This window comes from Eucyclogobius newberryi, unplaced genomic scaffold, assembly GCF_026437365.1.
Source record: "Eucyclogobius newberryi isolate DKJ021-1_F unplaced genomic scaffold, fEucNew1.0.hap1 SCAF_8, whole genome shotgun sequence".
NCBI lineage: Eukaryota > Metazoa > Chordata > Actinopteri > Gobiiformes > Gobiidae > Eucyclogobius > Eucyclogobius newberryi.
Window position 1 is genome coordinate 3,480,201 of NW_027316500.1, and position 16,689 is coordinate 3,496,889.

The 16,689-nt window shown below is 40.6% G+C and overlaps 1 protein-coding gene across 3 annotated transcripts in view; it reads right to left on the reverse strand.

The window, feature by feature from the left end:
* Window positions 1-16,689, reverse strand: part of LOC140351607 (LIM domain-binding protein 3-like) — a 38,875-nt gene that overhangs the window by 1,365 nt on the left and 20,821 nt on the right. The window contains exons 5-14 of one of the 3 annotated variants that reach the window (XM_072437503.1): window positions 15,679-15,815; window positions 8,722-8,888; window positions 7,633-7,660; window positions 5,553-5,645; window positions 4,600-4,656; window positions 3,720-3,940; window positions 2,101-2,491; window positions 1,583-1,763; window positions 804-924; window positions 608-723 (exon numbers count right to left, since the gene is read on the reverse strand). In XM_072437503.1, the coding sequence (XP_072293604.1) occupies window positions 608-723; window positions 804-924; window positions 1,583-1,763; window positions 2,101-2,491; window positions 3,720-3,940; window positions 4,600-4,656; window positions 5,553-5,645; window positions 7,633-7,660; window positions 8,722-8,888; window positions 15,679-15,815 (1,512 nt within the window). Of the gene's footprint in view, window positions 1-607; window positions 724-803; window positions 925-1,582; window positions 1,764-2,100; window positions 2,492-3,719; window positions 3,941-4,599; window positions 4,657-5,552; window positions 5,646-7,632; window positions 7,661-8,721; window positions 8,889-12,278; window positions 12,459-14,915; window positions 14,939-15,678; window positions 15,816-16,689 lie in introns of all 3 variants that reach the window. The other 2 variants (XM_072437504.1, XM_072437505.1) reach the window with 2 other exon arrangements.

Consider the following 16,689-nt stretch of genomic DNA (forward strand, 5'->3'; position numbering starts at 1 on the left):
TATTTGTATAAGATAAGATAAGATAATCCTTTAAACATGCTCTGCTTTGACATCTCATGGAAAAAGGTCTACAAAAAGCACACATCACTTTATATCAGTCAAGCGTTTCCAATGTCAGGAATTGAGTTAGTGCTGCTTCTACTGGCTGCAGAGGGAGTTACAAAGGCTAGGTAAACAAACGTAGCTTATCCCCATTATGCTAATGTAACCACACATGTAATGAACATGATTTTATGGCATGAATTCTCTAGACGTGTCTGCTGATGATTTATGGACTTAATATGGACTGACTATGACATCACAAAACTGTAAGATTCACTGTTTTCTGGGGCTCAGAGGGAGAGGACTTATTAACCATGATTCATCCAACAAACGTGAATGAAGCTAAATACTACTCCAGGCATGTTTTTGATGAGGATGTTATAACATGGTCAAAAGCTCAAATCAAGAGCATAATAAGTGTTGTTTTAAAAAAAAGGCAGCTATGAAGCAATAGACCTCAATATGAAACTTATTTAAATATAAAGAATCCAGTATTTTCATGTTGACTCTGAAAGAGAACTGAAAGCAACAAGTTCCTAAAAGTGGATTAGAAAGTGTTTCTTACCGCACAGACAAAGCAAGTGTCATGCCAAGTGTGACCTAGAGCCTCAATAAACTTATCCCCCGCCTCGACAGGGAAGTCACAGCCATGACACTTGGTGCTGAAGAGGGCGATGTAATCTGAAAGACAATTTGAAGTCATATTAACGTAAGCTGCTATTATATCACCGTGTTAACCTTGGGTCCCTTTGCCTGCTGACCTTTCTCACAGTAGGGCTCTCCGTCCTCCATGTGGAAGAGGCTGTTTCCAAACGGTTTGCCACAGGCTGCACACACGAAACAGGTGGTGTGCCACGTCTGCCGCAGGGCATGCATCACTTCCTGCAACACACAGGAGGCGCTTGAGGGTACTGCATAGGCAACATATAAAGACCCTTTAACGTTATGGTTTAAGGTTATATATAACAAATACATTCTAAATTCCAACGCAGCAAAAGTCATTTCCACGAAGAAACTGTGAATCTGAATATCAAGATATGAAAAATTAAAACCACTAAGGTACATGTGAATGACGTCAGAGCCTGGTTTAAAGGTATTTACTATTGTATTTTTTCTATGATAGATAGGTTATTACCAGACAATGTGTGTGTTTGTACAAGTACTTGTATGTCAGAAAGTTGTATATAAGTGCATTTTATATAGAGATGCATTACATAGTCACATAGTACCACAAATTGTATTTTTTGTGAAGCTCAAATACAATTTAGAGGTTACAAAACTTTTCAATAGAAAAGCAAACTGACATTTCTACACAGGAAATTCAAAAGGGGTGATTTTTTTTTTGTTAGAAAAGCTTAAAATCATTAGCATTTAGATCTGATTTAAATTAATCTGTTGTAATTAATTAATCTATGTTTTTAGGTTTTCTTCATTTTGCTTCCAGGTAATTTAATTCAGGAGAATGTGAACATTCAAGGCATAACATATTAAAAGGTCTATAATATGATATATTACAGAGGTCGTTATACATCCATCTTACCCCCATAATCTTGGAGTTGCAGCGAGCGCAGGTCGGAGCAAAGAACTCTTCGTAGCAGTTCTCACAGTAAACGTTGTTCTGCTCCTCCACAAAGCTGACGTCAGCCAGAGACATATGGCAGTAGTGACAGTTGAACTCCTCTGGGTGCCAGGAGCGGCCCAGAGCCACCAAGAAGGGGCCCCTGTGAAGTGTGGAGACATGTATACTTACTCTCCATATGCAATATATATTCTACTTCAACTTGACATCCAGATCAATTCAATTAATGTTAAAGGAGACATATTATGATTCCAAGTACTGGAACGGATCGGGAAAAGCTTTATTTATTGAAGTGATTCAGAACCGAGTGTTTTTCACGTTTGGAGGGGAAGGACTTTCTAAGCCGGATTCATCAAACTAGCGAGTGAAGCTAAATCCTACTCCAGGTACATTTTTGATGAGGGAACTATGTTAGAACATGTACAATTCATAATAAGTCCCCTTTGAAGTCATTAAAGAAGGTTCGCACAGTCCATTACCTGATGATGCTGTTACACGCGCCGCACAGTGGTGTCCTGCTGCCCGCTGCAAACCTCTCAGCCCGTTGAGCCACGCCCCTGGCCACTGGAAGGAAAGGGGCGGGGCTAGGGGTGACTGGTGCAGGGCTGGGAGCAGGGTGTCCGGCTGGGGATTGGTTGGGGATGTAAGCAGGTGGGGGCGGAGCTCCCTGGGGCAGCGCGGGCACCTTTGTGGAGGTGGTGGTCATCTTACCGGGGTCAAACTTATCTGCGAAGTTGGTGTCGGTCACCCATGGAGGTCTGTTGGAGGGGGACGGGGCAGCAGGAGGAGGGGTGGGGACAATGGCAGGAGGGCAGGGCTGAGGAAGGACCGGGGCGGGAGCAAGAGCCGGGGCAGGAGCAGGTGCATGTGCTGCGGCAAAATATAGAACAGGGTTTGGATTAGTCTTTTTTGGATTTGGATTAAAACAGACACAAATTATATATTTCTTTCAGAACCGAAAAACAACTACCTGTTTGGGCTGTACAATGGGACAAGCATTGCATTTTAGACATTTCTGACATACATTTGAGAGAAAAGTGGAACATGAACTTCTAAACATTACAACATACTGTCGGTGTAATCCCTCATTCGTCCAGGCGTGTTCCATTGTAGAAAAGGCTTCAGTTGTAGTCATCTGGACTCAGTTAGAAAAAATAGACATTTCGACTCTCATCCAAGAGTCATTGTCAATAAAAGAATTTAGGTCGAGAACTCCGATATTTATACTATTCTGTGCTAAATCCAGCCCATTGGGAGTGAGTGGCATTGAGGTGAAGATTTTAATCAGGGAGAAAAGATGGTTTGAAAGAGGAGTTAAGGAAGCTATTTTTGTTAAAAAAGAAAGACCTTCTTTAAACAGGAATGGAGGGTTAAGGTTCAACCTTCCTGTAGTCTACAATGGTATACTGAACCCCTGGAGAGGTAGAGGACCAGGACCAGGACATTTAGATGCTAACCAGGTACTCAGGGTGAGTGAGCCAGGGTCTCACAAAGACAAAGGGGAGACTAATAGCCCATTAAAGGGTTGAATAGGCTCGGTAGACACAAAGAGGGTAAGTTTCTGTTGAAACAAACAACTCTTTCCACTTCAGGAAGGCTCCTCCCAATGGGCTGGACTTACCACAGAATAGTATAAATATATGAGTTCTCGACCTAAATTCTCTTATTGACAATGACTCTTGGATGAGAGTCGAAACGTCTATTTTTTCTAACTGAGTCCAGATGACTACAACTGAAGCCTTTTCTACATGACAACATACTGTATATTTCGGACCATGTTCGTAGAGTAGTACAGGGTTAACAGGTTTTATGCATAATATAAAAATATATTTTGTTGTTTGCAGATGAAAACTATGTTACTTGGATAATTACAACTATTCAAATTGCGTTTTTGATTCGATTGTGATATATCTTGCAGCCCTACTTCCTGTGTTAAAATAAAATGTTTAAAAAAATTAATCATTTTGTTATTGCAATATTCAAAGTAGTTTTTACATCATTTTGTACTCTAGATCATTGCCTGACCAGCCATGAAGGAGGGACTGGCTGGTCACACAATCTAGATCATACAGTTCAATGATAAACAACACAGTGCTACCTGGCTGAGAGGGGTAGATGCAGGCCGTGCTAACCACCTTGGGAGGGGCGGGGCCAAGGGGGATCTGTATGGAGCTCTGTTGAGTGGGAGGAGCCTGTGGAGGCGGCGGCTGCTGGTGGTACTGCTGTGGCATTGGCTGGTACTGCTGTGGCATTGGTTGGTACTGCTGTGGGGGCGGGCCTTGAGGAGCTTGGTACATGGGGGGAGGCGGTCCATAGGGACTGGAGAGACAGAGCAGAAACATAATAAGATTCTGTACATGCTTTTTTTACTTAAAGGGCCACACCTGACTTTACCAGAACAGAACTAGTTCCTTTGAAATAGTCTGCAGCGGTCCAAAGGCCTTTTTCACAACTTTCCGAGACCAGAGCAGATTTTAATATCACGGCAAAGCTAACAAACATTAGCATGCCAACAGCACACTTCCTGCTTTTCAACAAAATGCTCTAAAGAGGCAGGCAGCACACCGCTGTCTCATTTTGACACCAAGAGCTGCTTTTACGATATATGTGTACTGTAGGAAAACAGATCTGAATTTATTACATGAAAAACAGCCCCTTTAAGTACTGCACTTTAAGCATGAAATTATACCAACCTCCGAATGAGCAAAGACAGTTATTTGTATAAGTATAATAGAATCAAAAAACTATATTATACAAGAAGTAAAGCGTAATAGACCCCACTCAGCTTTAAAAGACACATTTAAGTTCAGTCTAAAAGCTGCAAATGGAAAAAAAGAACAATTCTTTAGTGGCTGGTTCAGTGAGTTACTTGGCTTCTGGCTAAAAAGGCATGATGTTGTTAACCTTTGCCAAAAGTTTCATGGTTACGCAGTGTTAAGAAGCCAGGAAAACGGGCTAGCTTTAATCTCTGTGGTTACCTGGAGACGGCAGCTCTGTGCTCGCTGTTGTAAGCAGCAGCAAAGTGTCGCTTCTGGCTGTAAGATGCAGAGACAATAGCACAGGTCACCATTGCTACATGGTTTGATGCAGACGAGGGAAACCGTTTCAAAACAGGCTTTACATTTAAAAGCATCAGCATCTGAAGGCAAGTACCACCGTATTTAACCAGCGGTGGAATGTGTCCAAGTACAAAAGTAAAAGTACTGTAATTAAGTGCAATACATTTTACAGTGGATACTTTTTACTTCATTACATAACTACTCAAAACTGCTGAAAAGTAAAAAGTATTTTGTGTGCGGTCTGAAGGGTTATTTTAGCATGTTCATGGTGACAGTCTGCCAGAAGGTTTTGAGTTCAAGTCTTGGCTTTGAGCAAACAGCAATATACATATAAAGTCTAAATCGTCTTGAAGAAATGAGAAGTTGATGAACCAAAAAATCAAGACGATTTTAAAAAAATCTTAATTGCCATATTTCACTCTTTTATAGTTATCAAAAACCTGTGTGGAATTTACTTCAATACTTTTAGTCAAGTAGATTTTTATATGGGACACTTTACTTACATAGTACATATTTTGGCCCTGTATTTGTACTTTTACTTAAGTAACAACATCCAGTACTTCTTCCACCATTGCTGGATTTCACTAACTCAACAAGTCAAGAAATGATAAAAATCCATGATATCAATATTTTCTACACCACTTTCCACATCAATCAAAACATCAACAGCAACTTGGGATTTGAAAAAACAAAGAATGATTTACAAAAAAATTAGCAAAAAGAAACACATATTGCTCGATAAACCAAAGGCTGAACACCACCATAGTCCGACCAATAAGTGTCAAAAACCAAACATTTTCTAAACTTTAAAGCAATGAAAGACACATAATACATCGGCCACTGTCGTCCACACTTCCCAAAATGTCTGTTACCTCTGGAGGTCAAAGTCAGAGCCTTCTGCTGCAGGCTCCTCAGGCTGGACACACGGGCTAACTGCAGAGGGGACTGGAGCATGCTCAGAAGGGCTACAGCGGAAGAAGGTCCCAAGCAAAGGGTTAGCAAGAAAAAATATGAAAGAAAAATGTCAACATGAACAGAAGCTCGTTGTGAGGCTTTGGGAGTGAGTGTGGAGCAAATACCAAGCTGTTATTGTCATGCACGGATCAAGAGTTTCATTCAGGTTGTAATGAATACGAGTCGATATTGAGTGATTCATTATTTTTGATCAATCTGAACGATAGAATTGCACATTTCTGAAATTTGTGTTTTGCTGATCAGATGTTCACATTTCAAATCCGTCCAGGAGAATTCACCAAAAGACTGAGTTATGAACTGAAAAGCGATGTATTTAACAATGTGTATGAACAAATAAGATTTTTTTTTATTATGAATGTGGAGGAACTTATTGTAAACAAAAATTGCTGATTGTGTCCACTGAAATTGTAGAAATTGTAATCTTGCAGCTCTAATACAAATGTTGAAGAACGTTGTTGTTGTTTATTGCGCATAGAGATAGACCATTACAATTTCAGGCAAATATTTGCATCATTTACTTATCGGTTATAGGCATTAATTCTCCAGTACAGGCCAATACTTTATTTTTGCTGACCTGCTGCCTAAAAAATACACAAAAAACTCAGTGCAAAACCAAAACACAAAACAGGACTAACACTGCTCTCTGAAAGGTGTGCGATTAAACATGGCTGTGGGCAAGTTTGTAGTCAATTTAAATAAAATAAATAGGTAAAAAATAGCTAAATCAACCTTGCTTATTGGCCCAAAATCAGCAGAGCTTTTATCGGCCGGTTTCTTTGGATTCTAAACAATTGGCCTCTGAAAACTGCTTGAACCGCTCGAAAAAGGGGATAAAACAGAAACCTTGGTGAGGATGAGTTAGATGGAGCAAAGACAAAACCGCAGTCTCTTTATTGGCGGATAAAAGCACGACCTCTGCTCTATCGATTTCCCCGTGAGTCATTGGCCGACATATAGACTCTGACAAGAGCAGGGGGAGGGTCCTATCTGCTCGTATTTCAGTCCAAACAGGCGGCCCATCGATTGTGCATAATGGAGCCGTGATTAAATAAGTGTGCAGAAAGAGAAAAAGCTCCATCCATCAGGGAGCAGAGGGGAGCTGGAGATAGAAGGACATACGCGACCCAGTGGATATTCAATTACAGCCTCTTTTTCTGAAACGTCCTTTAGATATTAGGTATTGTACAAATGTAAGCTTTTGTTATGGGCAATTCTATTAAAGGCAAGGACAAGAACACTCCACTCTCTTTTTGTCACAATACCTACAATTATGAGTTAGGGCTGCAAAGACTAATCAACTTATCGTGATTAGCGACTAAAGGAAATAATCGCCGTTGTATTTTTGATAATCTTTCTCTGGACGATACATACTCTAAAACGCATACAAAAAGACCTTTTATTACAAAGACAGTGGCCTTATGAAATCAAAATGTCAGAATTTAATCAACTATCATCTATATTTCACTATATATGTAATATTTTAAATCTAAAAAGCATTCAGTCTCTCTATTTCAACCTTAATTTGGTTAATAATGTTTTCAAAAAGTCGCAAAGTACAACAGAAATACTCATTTGACTAGTCGACTACTAAAATTGCAGCCCAGTTATGAATTGAATTAAATTAATGTATAATTTTAAGCAGCAAATCCAGTCCATGATCAGATTTCTACCGTTTCTTTTTATCAAACACAAACTAAAGAATGATATAATGCACAGAAATGGTCAGTGTAGAACAAACGTGATTACAGCTCCCTCTAGTGGAAGTCAAAGCACATTACATTTCATTCAGTGGACAAATGCGGAGTGACAAAAGTGGGTGTCAACTTGATGGTGCCGCGCAAAAAGCACACCCTGTGGCAGTGGGTTGTGTGAATGTGAGGACAGGCTCAGACTCAGGGCAGTGTCGGGTGGTTGGACAGGGAGATGGGGGTGGTGGTCTTCAGGGGAGGAGGACAGGTCAGCACCACTGCCTCCTACCTGCTCCTCTGCAGCTCCTCCTCCTCATCTGCCATAGCAACACAAAACAGATGGGATAGTCACCATTTGCACTTTTGACAGCAGTTGTATATTAGGGCCTTGTAATGCATCTTATGGGTAAAAAGGACTGTCATTCTGGAGCCATTCATCAGCTTTACTACCAATATTTTTTCGTAAAGATGCATTATGTAACTCATGAAGATGCTATTGCTTTCCCTGGAATGTTCCACAGTATGGCATTACACTAGTATAGAGGTTATGTTGTCAACGTCACAACATTTTCCTCTGTAAGAGCTCAAAACACATCTAATAAGTGAAAAAAGCAGTTCAGTCCAATAACAAGCATAAAAGTCTACAACTCTGACAACGTTTGTACTTCTAAAAACATCTAAAAACAGAAACAGGTAAAGAGCAGATAAAGAACAGAAAGCTGCAGCTCACATTTATCACTGATAGACTTTGGGATCACACACAGTTGAACTCATGACCTTTCTCTCCTTAAATAAGACATTTCTGAGTTCACGTGTTGAGGAAATGAACTGTTAATTGTGAAAGTGAAAACTAAACACTAGCTACAGTGAAAAAAAGCAAAGAAACACATTTTGTCAGTTGTGCCGGCCATAATTCTGTTGTAAAGTAGAGAGGGGAGGGGCAATTTTAGAACGAAAGTGATGTCAGTGTCAGATGTCAATCACAGCGGACACTACAAGATGATGTCTGCAGGTCAGGTTAGGGCAGATCTTTGGAAAGGCGAGTCCGCTCACAATAAGATAGAAGTTTTTCCAGGGTATTATTTAGCTACGAAAACACCAGTACTGGAAATGCTAAATATGTTTATTGACATACTGTGGAACATTTCAGACAAAACAAACTTACTCAAATTTAAAGTTGTGTCACATACTACTGTGATCCACAAAAAAATAAAAAAATGTATTCTTACATTTTTGAGAGCATAATAAATGGCAATATTCATTTTAGTACCAATCATTGCCATTTACACTTTGAGACATCCTTACTCAAAAATAATTTCCTAAAATCTTGAACAGAAAGTTTTGTAAAAAGAAGAACATTGTCTCCATGGGCCCTTACCTGAGTCCGTCCCGGTCATGAGCACCAGGGCCTGGAAGCTCCTGGACTGAGGCGTGGGGATGCTCCGGCGGCCCCACTCGTTCACCTCGGGGTCCCTGTCCGCGCTGAGCACCGCCTGATACACCGGAGAGCTGCTGTCTACAAGGCTCTCTCTAACGGGGACTATACTGTAGGCACACACAAGAGGGCGCCACAACCCAACAGCAGAGTCTAACGCGGTCAGTGGACGCGAAAGGACATTTAAACACATTGAAACATGTAAAAGATGGGTCATATGGGATTATAATGTGATTAATGATGGGAAATGGTTTGGATTTGATTTGAAATGAATGTACAGCATACAAGGTGAAGGTCGACTGAGAACAATCACATACAATTCATTTTAATACGGTACAAATGATAAACAGAAAGCGTGGCATCCAGAACATTCAGTTGTCCATTTTATGTGTTTTGTTGTGTAGATGCTGTGATTTCAAAGAGAGAATGAAAACGCTCGCTCGCTCCTGAATTGTGTTTGTTTTACATTGGGGGAAATGAACAGACAGCAATAAGTGTTCATCCAAGCAATGTTTATGCATACATCCATCCTAATTACCAAGCGGAAATGGAAAATTGATTGGTAGTAAATAGGAGTACTGCAAACAAAGCAGACTACATTTTATGATTATTCACTATAGAGGCATCAAAACATCTGACAATAGAAGTTATATCAGGTCAACCTTGAAAAAGAGGTCTCGGTCTCAATGGGTTCTTACCTGGTTAAATAAAGGTTAATAAAAAATGAATTAAAAACAGGTGTGTGAAAGGTTCTACACTTCATAATAAATACGGTACATCCAAAATACTGCTATACCGCCGTACACAACTGTAGACTTCACAACTGAAACTGATGATTTTACATGATTCTGATATCCCAAGAGTGAACAACCTTCTACTACAAAGTATCCAGAACAACAGTCAGAAGTGCACATCCAATCAGAACGTCCCACGCTCTGTCTACTATCGGAAACAGCACATGGAACCATGAAAGGAGGAAGATATTTAGGTATTTGAATCTAATTAACAAGTTCCGAGATCTCACAAACCCTTTGACACATCGCTAGTTTTCACAATGCATGCTTTTTGAGAGAGCATAAGGATGAGCAATTATGACAAAAATAGATTTGATTCGAGCATTTTCTAAGGCTCAAAAATAGTATGTCACCATGAGTAACTTTTTAGTATTGGTTTAACTCCAAATGAACTGTTCTTTTATTTGATAAGTCTACTGAATGTGCGGATGTGTGACCTTTGAGTGACCATTGTGTTGTTTTGGCCTGTAGATCAGGGGTGTTTTTATAGCTAGAACTATAAGTCCCACAGTCCTTGGGAAACACGTGGAACAAAGAAAGGAGACGGTTTAGTGGATGTTAGAGCTGTGCTAAAAGCGGCGCTGATGCTCTGTGCGGAAAACATCCACACAAGTGTAAATCTGGACAGAGCAGGAGTAACAGGTAAAAATAAAGTGTAAAAAGTCTGAACATGACAGAGTGAAGCTGCTCTGACTGTCCACACTAATGTGACTGTGAACACAAACACACTCATTTGAGTCACTACATGAATCATTTGTCACTAAGATAAGCTTAAACTATAAAAATAGTGAGCCCATATTGAGATTGTGAAGCAACATGCAACATGTTTGTGATATCAGCGTTTCATATCAGAAATCATATAAGTTTATTTTTGTGTCCCAGCTGCTGATGCATGAATATGGAGTCAGTCCTTCACCCGCGGTCAAAAATGACTTTGACACCCCTGCTGTAGATACTTTGACATCAATCAGTCAAGGGACTGAAGATGGACAGCCAAGTTGACTATAATCTTTACATATCTATAGGCAAAATATGTATCAATATGTGTTGTCCTCTAACAAATAAATAAAATACAAATAGAAATGTATTTGCTGGGGTTTAAGATGGACGTGTGGATAATTGCAATTTTTTTTATTATAAACAATATACTTGATATTTGTTATCATTTTGCATATCATATACAGCATATGAACATTTACAATATTATCAGTATTCCAAAAATCTGTCAAACTGTTCGTGCTTGGCTTATGAACTGAAACAAGGTGGACGACCAGCATTTCGCTCATTCTTCCCTGTTTGCAATCAATAATTTACTTTAATGCAGTGGTCCCCAAACTACGGCCCGCGGGCCACATCCGGCCCGTTGGGCCTTTCAATCCGGCCCGCCAAGCTTGTCCAAGTTATATAAAAAATATATTTTTTTAAAAATACATATATATTTGTTTTTGTTTTTTTTTGCCGCAGGATTTATTAGACAGTAGATGGAATGAGAAAGAAAGGAAGGGGAATGATGAGAGAAAAAGGAGGACATGCAGCAAATGTCGGAGTCGGGATTCAAACTCACGATACTGTGGATGGCCGTTCGTTTTACCTTTCGCCTGTAATGCCCACATTTCCCCAAGAGATGGCACTGTTCCCTCTAAGCTGAGCAGCTGCGCACTGCTCGCACATAGTGCACTGCTCGCACTTAGTGCACTGCTCGCGCATAGTGCACTGCACATAGTGCACTGCTCGCGCATAGTGCACTGCTCGCACTTAGTGCACTGCTCGCACTTAGTGCACTGCTCGCACTTAGTGCACTGCTCGCGCATAGTGCACTGCTCGCGCATAGTGCACTGCTCGCACATAGTGCGCGCATAAGAAAATCTATGGCGCGCAGAAAATAAAATTCACCACAGACGGCCACCGGGGCCAATCAAGCAGGAAGCGCAAGTGTTTGACACTGAAGAAGACTCTTGTGGACAGTAGAAGACAGTAGATAATTAATCAATTAATTTAATGCATTTGGAAAACAGTTTGTACATTGAGCCTTGCATTTGTTGCTTTGTTACAAGTTACAGGTCAAATCTTGTGTGTAATTTATAGTAATTCATTAGTTCACACAAACACACAATATTTTCCTGGCCCAGCCCCTCGGCCAAATTTTAGAACCCAATGTGGCCCTCGAGTCAAAAAGTTTGGGGTCCACTGCTTTAATGCTTTAAAGTAATTATTGATGCACACAGAGCACATAAATCTGATTTGGTCACAAAATGTTCCTTTTACAATATGGTTTTCAAGAATACTCCCACCTTTAATGCCTTGAATTTGAAATTTGAATCGGGCATGGTCATGGGTGTGGTTCAGGACCTGGGCGGGTCCAGTAAGTCTTACAGAGTGATTCAAATCACTGTGGTCTATTTTCCCCATACATCGCAGCGGTTTGGAGTGTTTTTAGGTCATTACATGAGTACTGCAAAACCCACGTGAACCTGTGCTGGTCAAATACAAAACGCAGAACACCATAGTTCCTATGACGGGCAGTACAAGTCAAAATAAGTGCCAAACTTGCCCCATACCGAGAGTAAACGAGGCATAAGAGTTCAAAACAACCACAAAGTTGGTCAAAGTATAGTGTGAGTGATATCTCTTTGTACAGGTGGCAGGGTGGGCGGCAGAGAGTGTGTGACTGGGAGGGTGTGTGGGTCAGGGACAGTGCAGTCTTACCCCATGTCCTGTCCTTTGGTCTGCGTCTGCCCGGCGATGACGTCCATAATGGCGTCCTGAGAATACATGCTGATGGGGGTGTTGTACTGCGCGTGGATTATCGTGGCCTTGCCTCCAGGGCCGGTCACCTCCATGGGCCTGTGTGCAGGGTCCTTCAGGGCTCCAGGGCTGAAGGGGGCGCTGTGGTGCGATGGGTGGAGTGTAGGAGAGGGGCACACAGTGAAGGTGGGGTAAGTGATCCAAAGGACAGACTAAGCATGCTCGCTTCATCATCACACAACGCATGCAACCATATAAATGTGCACCTTTGGAAGAGAGTATCTGTGGTGAGTGTACTACGTTCCTTCTCCAGTATGTAGTAGAACAGGGTTAATGGTGAGTTTGTGGGGGAAAAAATCTCTAATTTGGGGAAAATAATCAAAATCGGCCTTACATATCGGGGCTTATCTCTGGATTCTAATCAGCATCAGCCATGAAAAAACCTTTATCGGTCGATCATAACAAGAACCGTTCTTATTACAGCTCCTACCAATGTCTACAAATAATGTGATAGAATGGTGTGTTTGCAAAAAGTTCATAACTTTTTGTTAGAAAAGCACATATTGTTCACTTCAGTCAAGCGTAAAACAACACAAGGCCCAAGACGGAACTCTGAGACAAACTCTGTCCTTTATGAAAAAAGAACTGAAAGACTTTTTAATCAGAGATCAGATGTGTAACCATCTTTGACCTGTTTTGGTATTTATGATGTGTATGGACTTTTTTATTGCATTGGATTATTTATCTTTTATGTAAAAACCCAACTAGGAACAGACATTGAGAATAATCATCACTGTTATTCAAATGTTGTAGTGGTACCAACAGTACTGTACATAGATATCTGACAGTCATTTTCCATGTTTTGTTACAGTCATCATTGTCACAGGCTTAAATACATCAGGAGAGCGACGGTTCGTGCAAATGCAATACACAGAACACAGGGCAGAAGTTTGTCTAACATGTGTTCTCTGTTTAGAACGTCTTCCTTCAGTAGGACTTAAAATCTATATGAACTGTATGAAGACCAGAGAGGAGAAATCCTCTGGACGATATCATTTAACTTGATCACAAAGTCAATCTGATTTGTCTTCTGTCGTTACACATGCCTCTACTGTATATATTTCACATAGAGACAACTTAGACAGCCCAGTCCACACAGCACACAGCACACAAGCATCTTAGCACACTACATCTTTGGTATATAAGCTCACAAAATCTCTCCTATGTCTTTATGTTCAAATCAAGTTCAAAGGTTGATAGAAAAGTCCTCCTACACATTCTTCAAGTCTTTTCCTCTTTTACATATTTTACTTTCAGACTAAATTCTATACACAGAGCTGGCAGACAGTTAAACGTGACAAACTGGAGAGCATCATGTTCTTCTATCAAACATTACATCAATCAGAGACACAGGAAATGCCACATGGCTTAGCATGCATGTCACACCACGACCTTTACGCTCCCTGTACAAATGCCACCAGGAACACCAACAAGATCATATCAATGCAGCTCTATATTTAGCGTCAGGATGGGTTCAGGTAATGCACATGCCGTGTTGGCGTGCTGATGAATGATGCTTGGTCCAGTTCTCTCCTTTTCTTTTCGAGTGGACAAGCACTTAAAAGTACTGGGGCTGAGTTTGAACCACGTGGGAAGAACATGTTTGAGTTTGAACTGTTAGTGGCAACGGTTTTAACGGCATTCATCAGGACAATGTTTTTTTTTTTTAATGTGGATGTTTTGACAGTCTTCCCATCATTTCAAAGTTGTTTTCAATCTGAATGTACCCTAAGGGAGAAGTTATAACCTGAAACATTAAGAAATATTTTTTGCAAGTTTCCTGCTGTTCTACACTATTGTTCTCTGTTAGTCTCTTACTCACAGCTGATTTTCTGTGTTGTTTTGACCGAGGTTTGAGGAGGCTATTGTAAACAGAAGGTAAGATGTATCTTAATCCACTATTGAACTGTTAGTCTTGATCTCCCACTTATATGTTTGATCGTGACAAACAAACATAGTTCTCTTTAGACACCACCCACTTTGTCTCTTTCCTCACTCTGATATTGCACCGTGACAACAAACCACTGTATGGGACAGTGACAGAGCTGTTTCTACATGTCCTCATCCTGCAACGTGCCTGATTAGACTCAATGGTTCTAACCAAACAAACAAACAAACAAACAAACTGCTTGTAGATTACTCCGTGTAGTACATTAATCTGAACTAGAACAAATACAAGTTTGGTACTGGACCTCAAACTAACTAATATTGCAAACGGATCTTCAAATCTCCACAAACAGACCACAATAAATACAAAGATGCTTCTGATGAAGACTAAAGCTTTAGTTAACACAAGTCCAGGTTATACATCATCTCTTATTGTCTGATACAGCAACAAAATTAACTACACATAATTGCAACTTAACAAATAATTGGATAAAGGAAACAGCAAGAGACTGAAACTTGAATTGTTTTAAAACCATATGAGCACGCTGCTGTACAGATAAAACCTTAACTCAAAAGCATGCCAAAGCGTTCACAAACACCAAAGCAGACACATGCTCAGCTCCATCACATCCATCCTGATTGGATACTGACTTCTGAGGAGGCGGGCTGAAGATCTGTCCAAGAAACAGCACCAGGGGACAGAAAATACAGAAGAACACATTTAAAAAACGTAATTAGTCACTCTTCAGGTCAAGGATGGAGCTGGAGAAAGAGGTCAATGTAGCACAATGCTAGGGAAGAGTAAAGGTCAAAGGTTACAGCTCAGGATGAAGAACAAAATCTAATTGGACTCAATTGTTTCTTCTTAATCTCATCAGCTCTGCGGCCCCCGTAACACTGTGAACATCCCAACATTCTGTATTCTTTTAGATTCGACATTTGAAAGAAAAGCCCTGATTTGGTCATTGTATGCAGTTTTTGTAATTCTATCTTACTACACATGGAAATGAAAACTGTATCCAACACAAACTAAACCAGATTGGTAATGTATTATGGTCATTCCACCTGAAAATAGTTTACTACTGTGGTATTTTGTGCTAAGTTGTTAGTTTAAACATTTGATTCAGTGCTACACAAGTGCGTTATAATAATCTTTCCCCTTTGACCTTTAGCTCGGTCCAAAAGTGCTAACAGGTGCGGGGCTTCCTCGGTGACACAGTAACCTAATCAGCACGTACCACAGAGGCACCCTGGGTAATGTAGTCTCCTCTCCAAAGTTCCCCACCTATTTAGTATGAGAAAGAAGCCACGGAATAGTCTGAGCCTCATTTGCTCTTTTCACAGACTTTGGGTTGGACTTTGAATGTTCTGGATGCTGCTCTCCTCGGGTCCACAGTGAAGGAGGACTACATACCCAGCCTGTATCGCTGCCATCTCCCTGAGCGTCTCCTCAGAGTACAGGCCGATGGGAGAGTTATACTGTCTCCTCTTGCCCGGCGAGTCAGCGTCTGTGGGCCCAGAGCCACGCCCGTTCAGCTGCTGGGACTCTGGCTTCAGGGAGAACAGGCCACGTGTTCAGGCTCTTGTCAATACTTTTGGATATCTTTGCAGTCAGCCTCAATCCAAAGTGTGTGTCGTATGTGTGTCATTTGAGGCGCCCACTCTTTCACGCGTGTGCATTCATATGTAAATCTGTGCGGGCAACAGTAATGCACAACATTGTAATGACTAATTAGCAAGAGAGCTATTAGTGAAATGATGCTAGCATTTATTTTTGGAGTAAATGTATGGACCCTTTGAAAGCTTGTCAACAAATACATTTTAAATTGGGGAACTGGGATTAACCCCAGAATTAACTCAAAATATAAAAACATCCCGTGGTTTTGTCGAATGAAAACTCCTCAGATGCATGTGAGTGATGTCAGAGTCTGGTTTAAAGACATCTACTGTCTGACATTATTTGTTTATTTAATAGGAGATTATGAGGACACATAGCATTTTATGAAGGTAAAATCCAGATTTTGTTTTGTTTTTACTGGACAAATTCTTACAGAAATGTTGAGGCCACAATACTTTTTCATTTTATCAACAAACATATCCCGCACCTCACCATATTTTCTCTTTCTTTTGCCTCCATTCTGGAATTTTGAACATTCTGATGACAGTGTCCTGTTGCCAGCTCCCTTTAGAAATATGAGAGTTTCTCAGGTACTAATCTGTGCACCATAACACCCACTTCAAACTAGGCGTCAGGTCCTGTTCCTTTGTAATTCCATGTTCGAACAGTATGTTGTTTAATGTTTTACAGGCCTCTGTCTCCATTATTTCCTAAATGTCTCACTGTAAAAATCTGCGCACAACTGTTGAGGGTGTTAATCCAGGATGTAAAAAAGATCAGATAACTTGCAGCACTTTGAATAAGCTC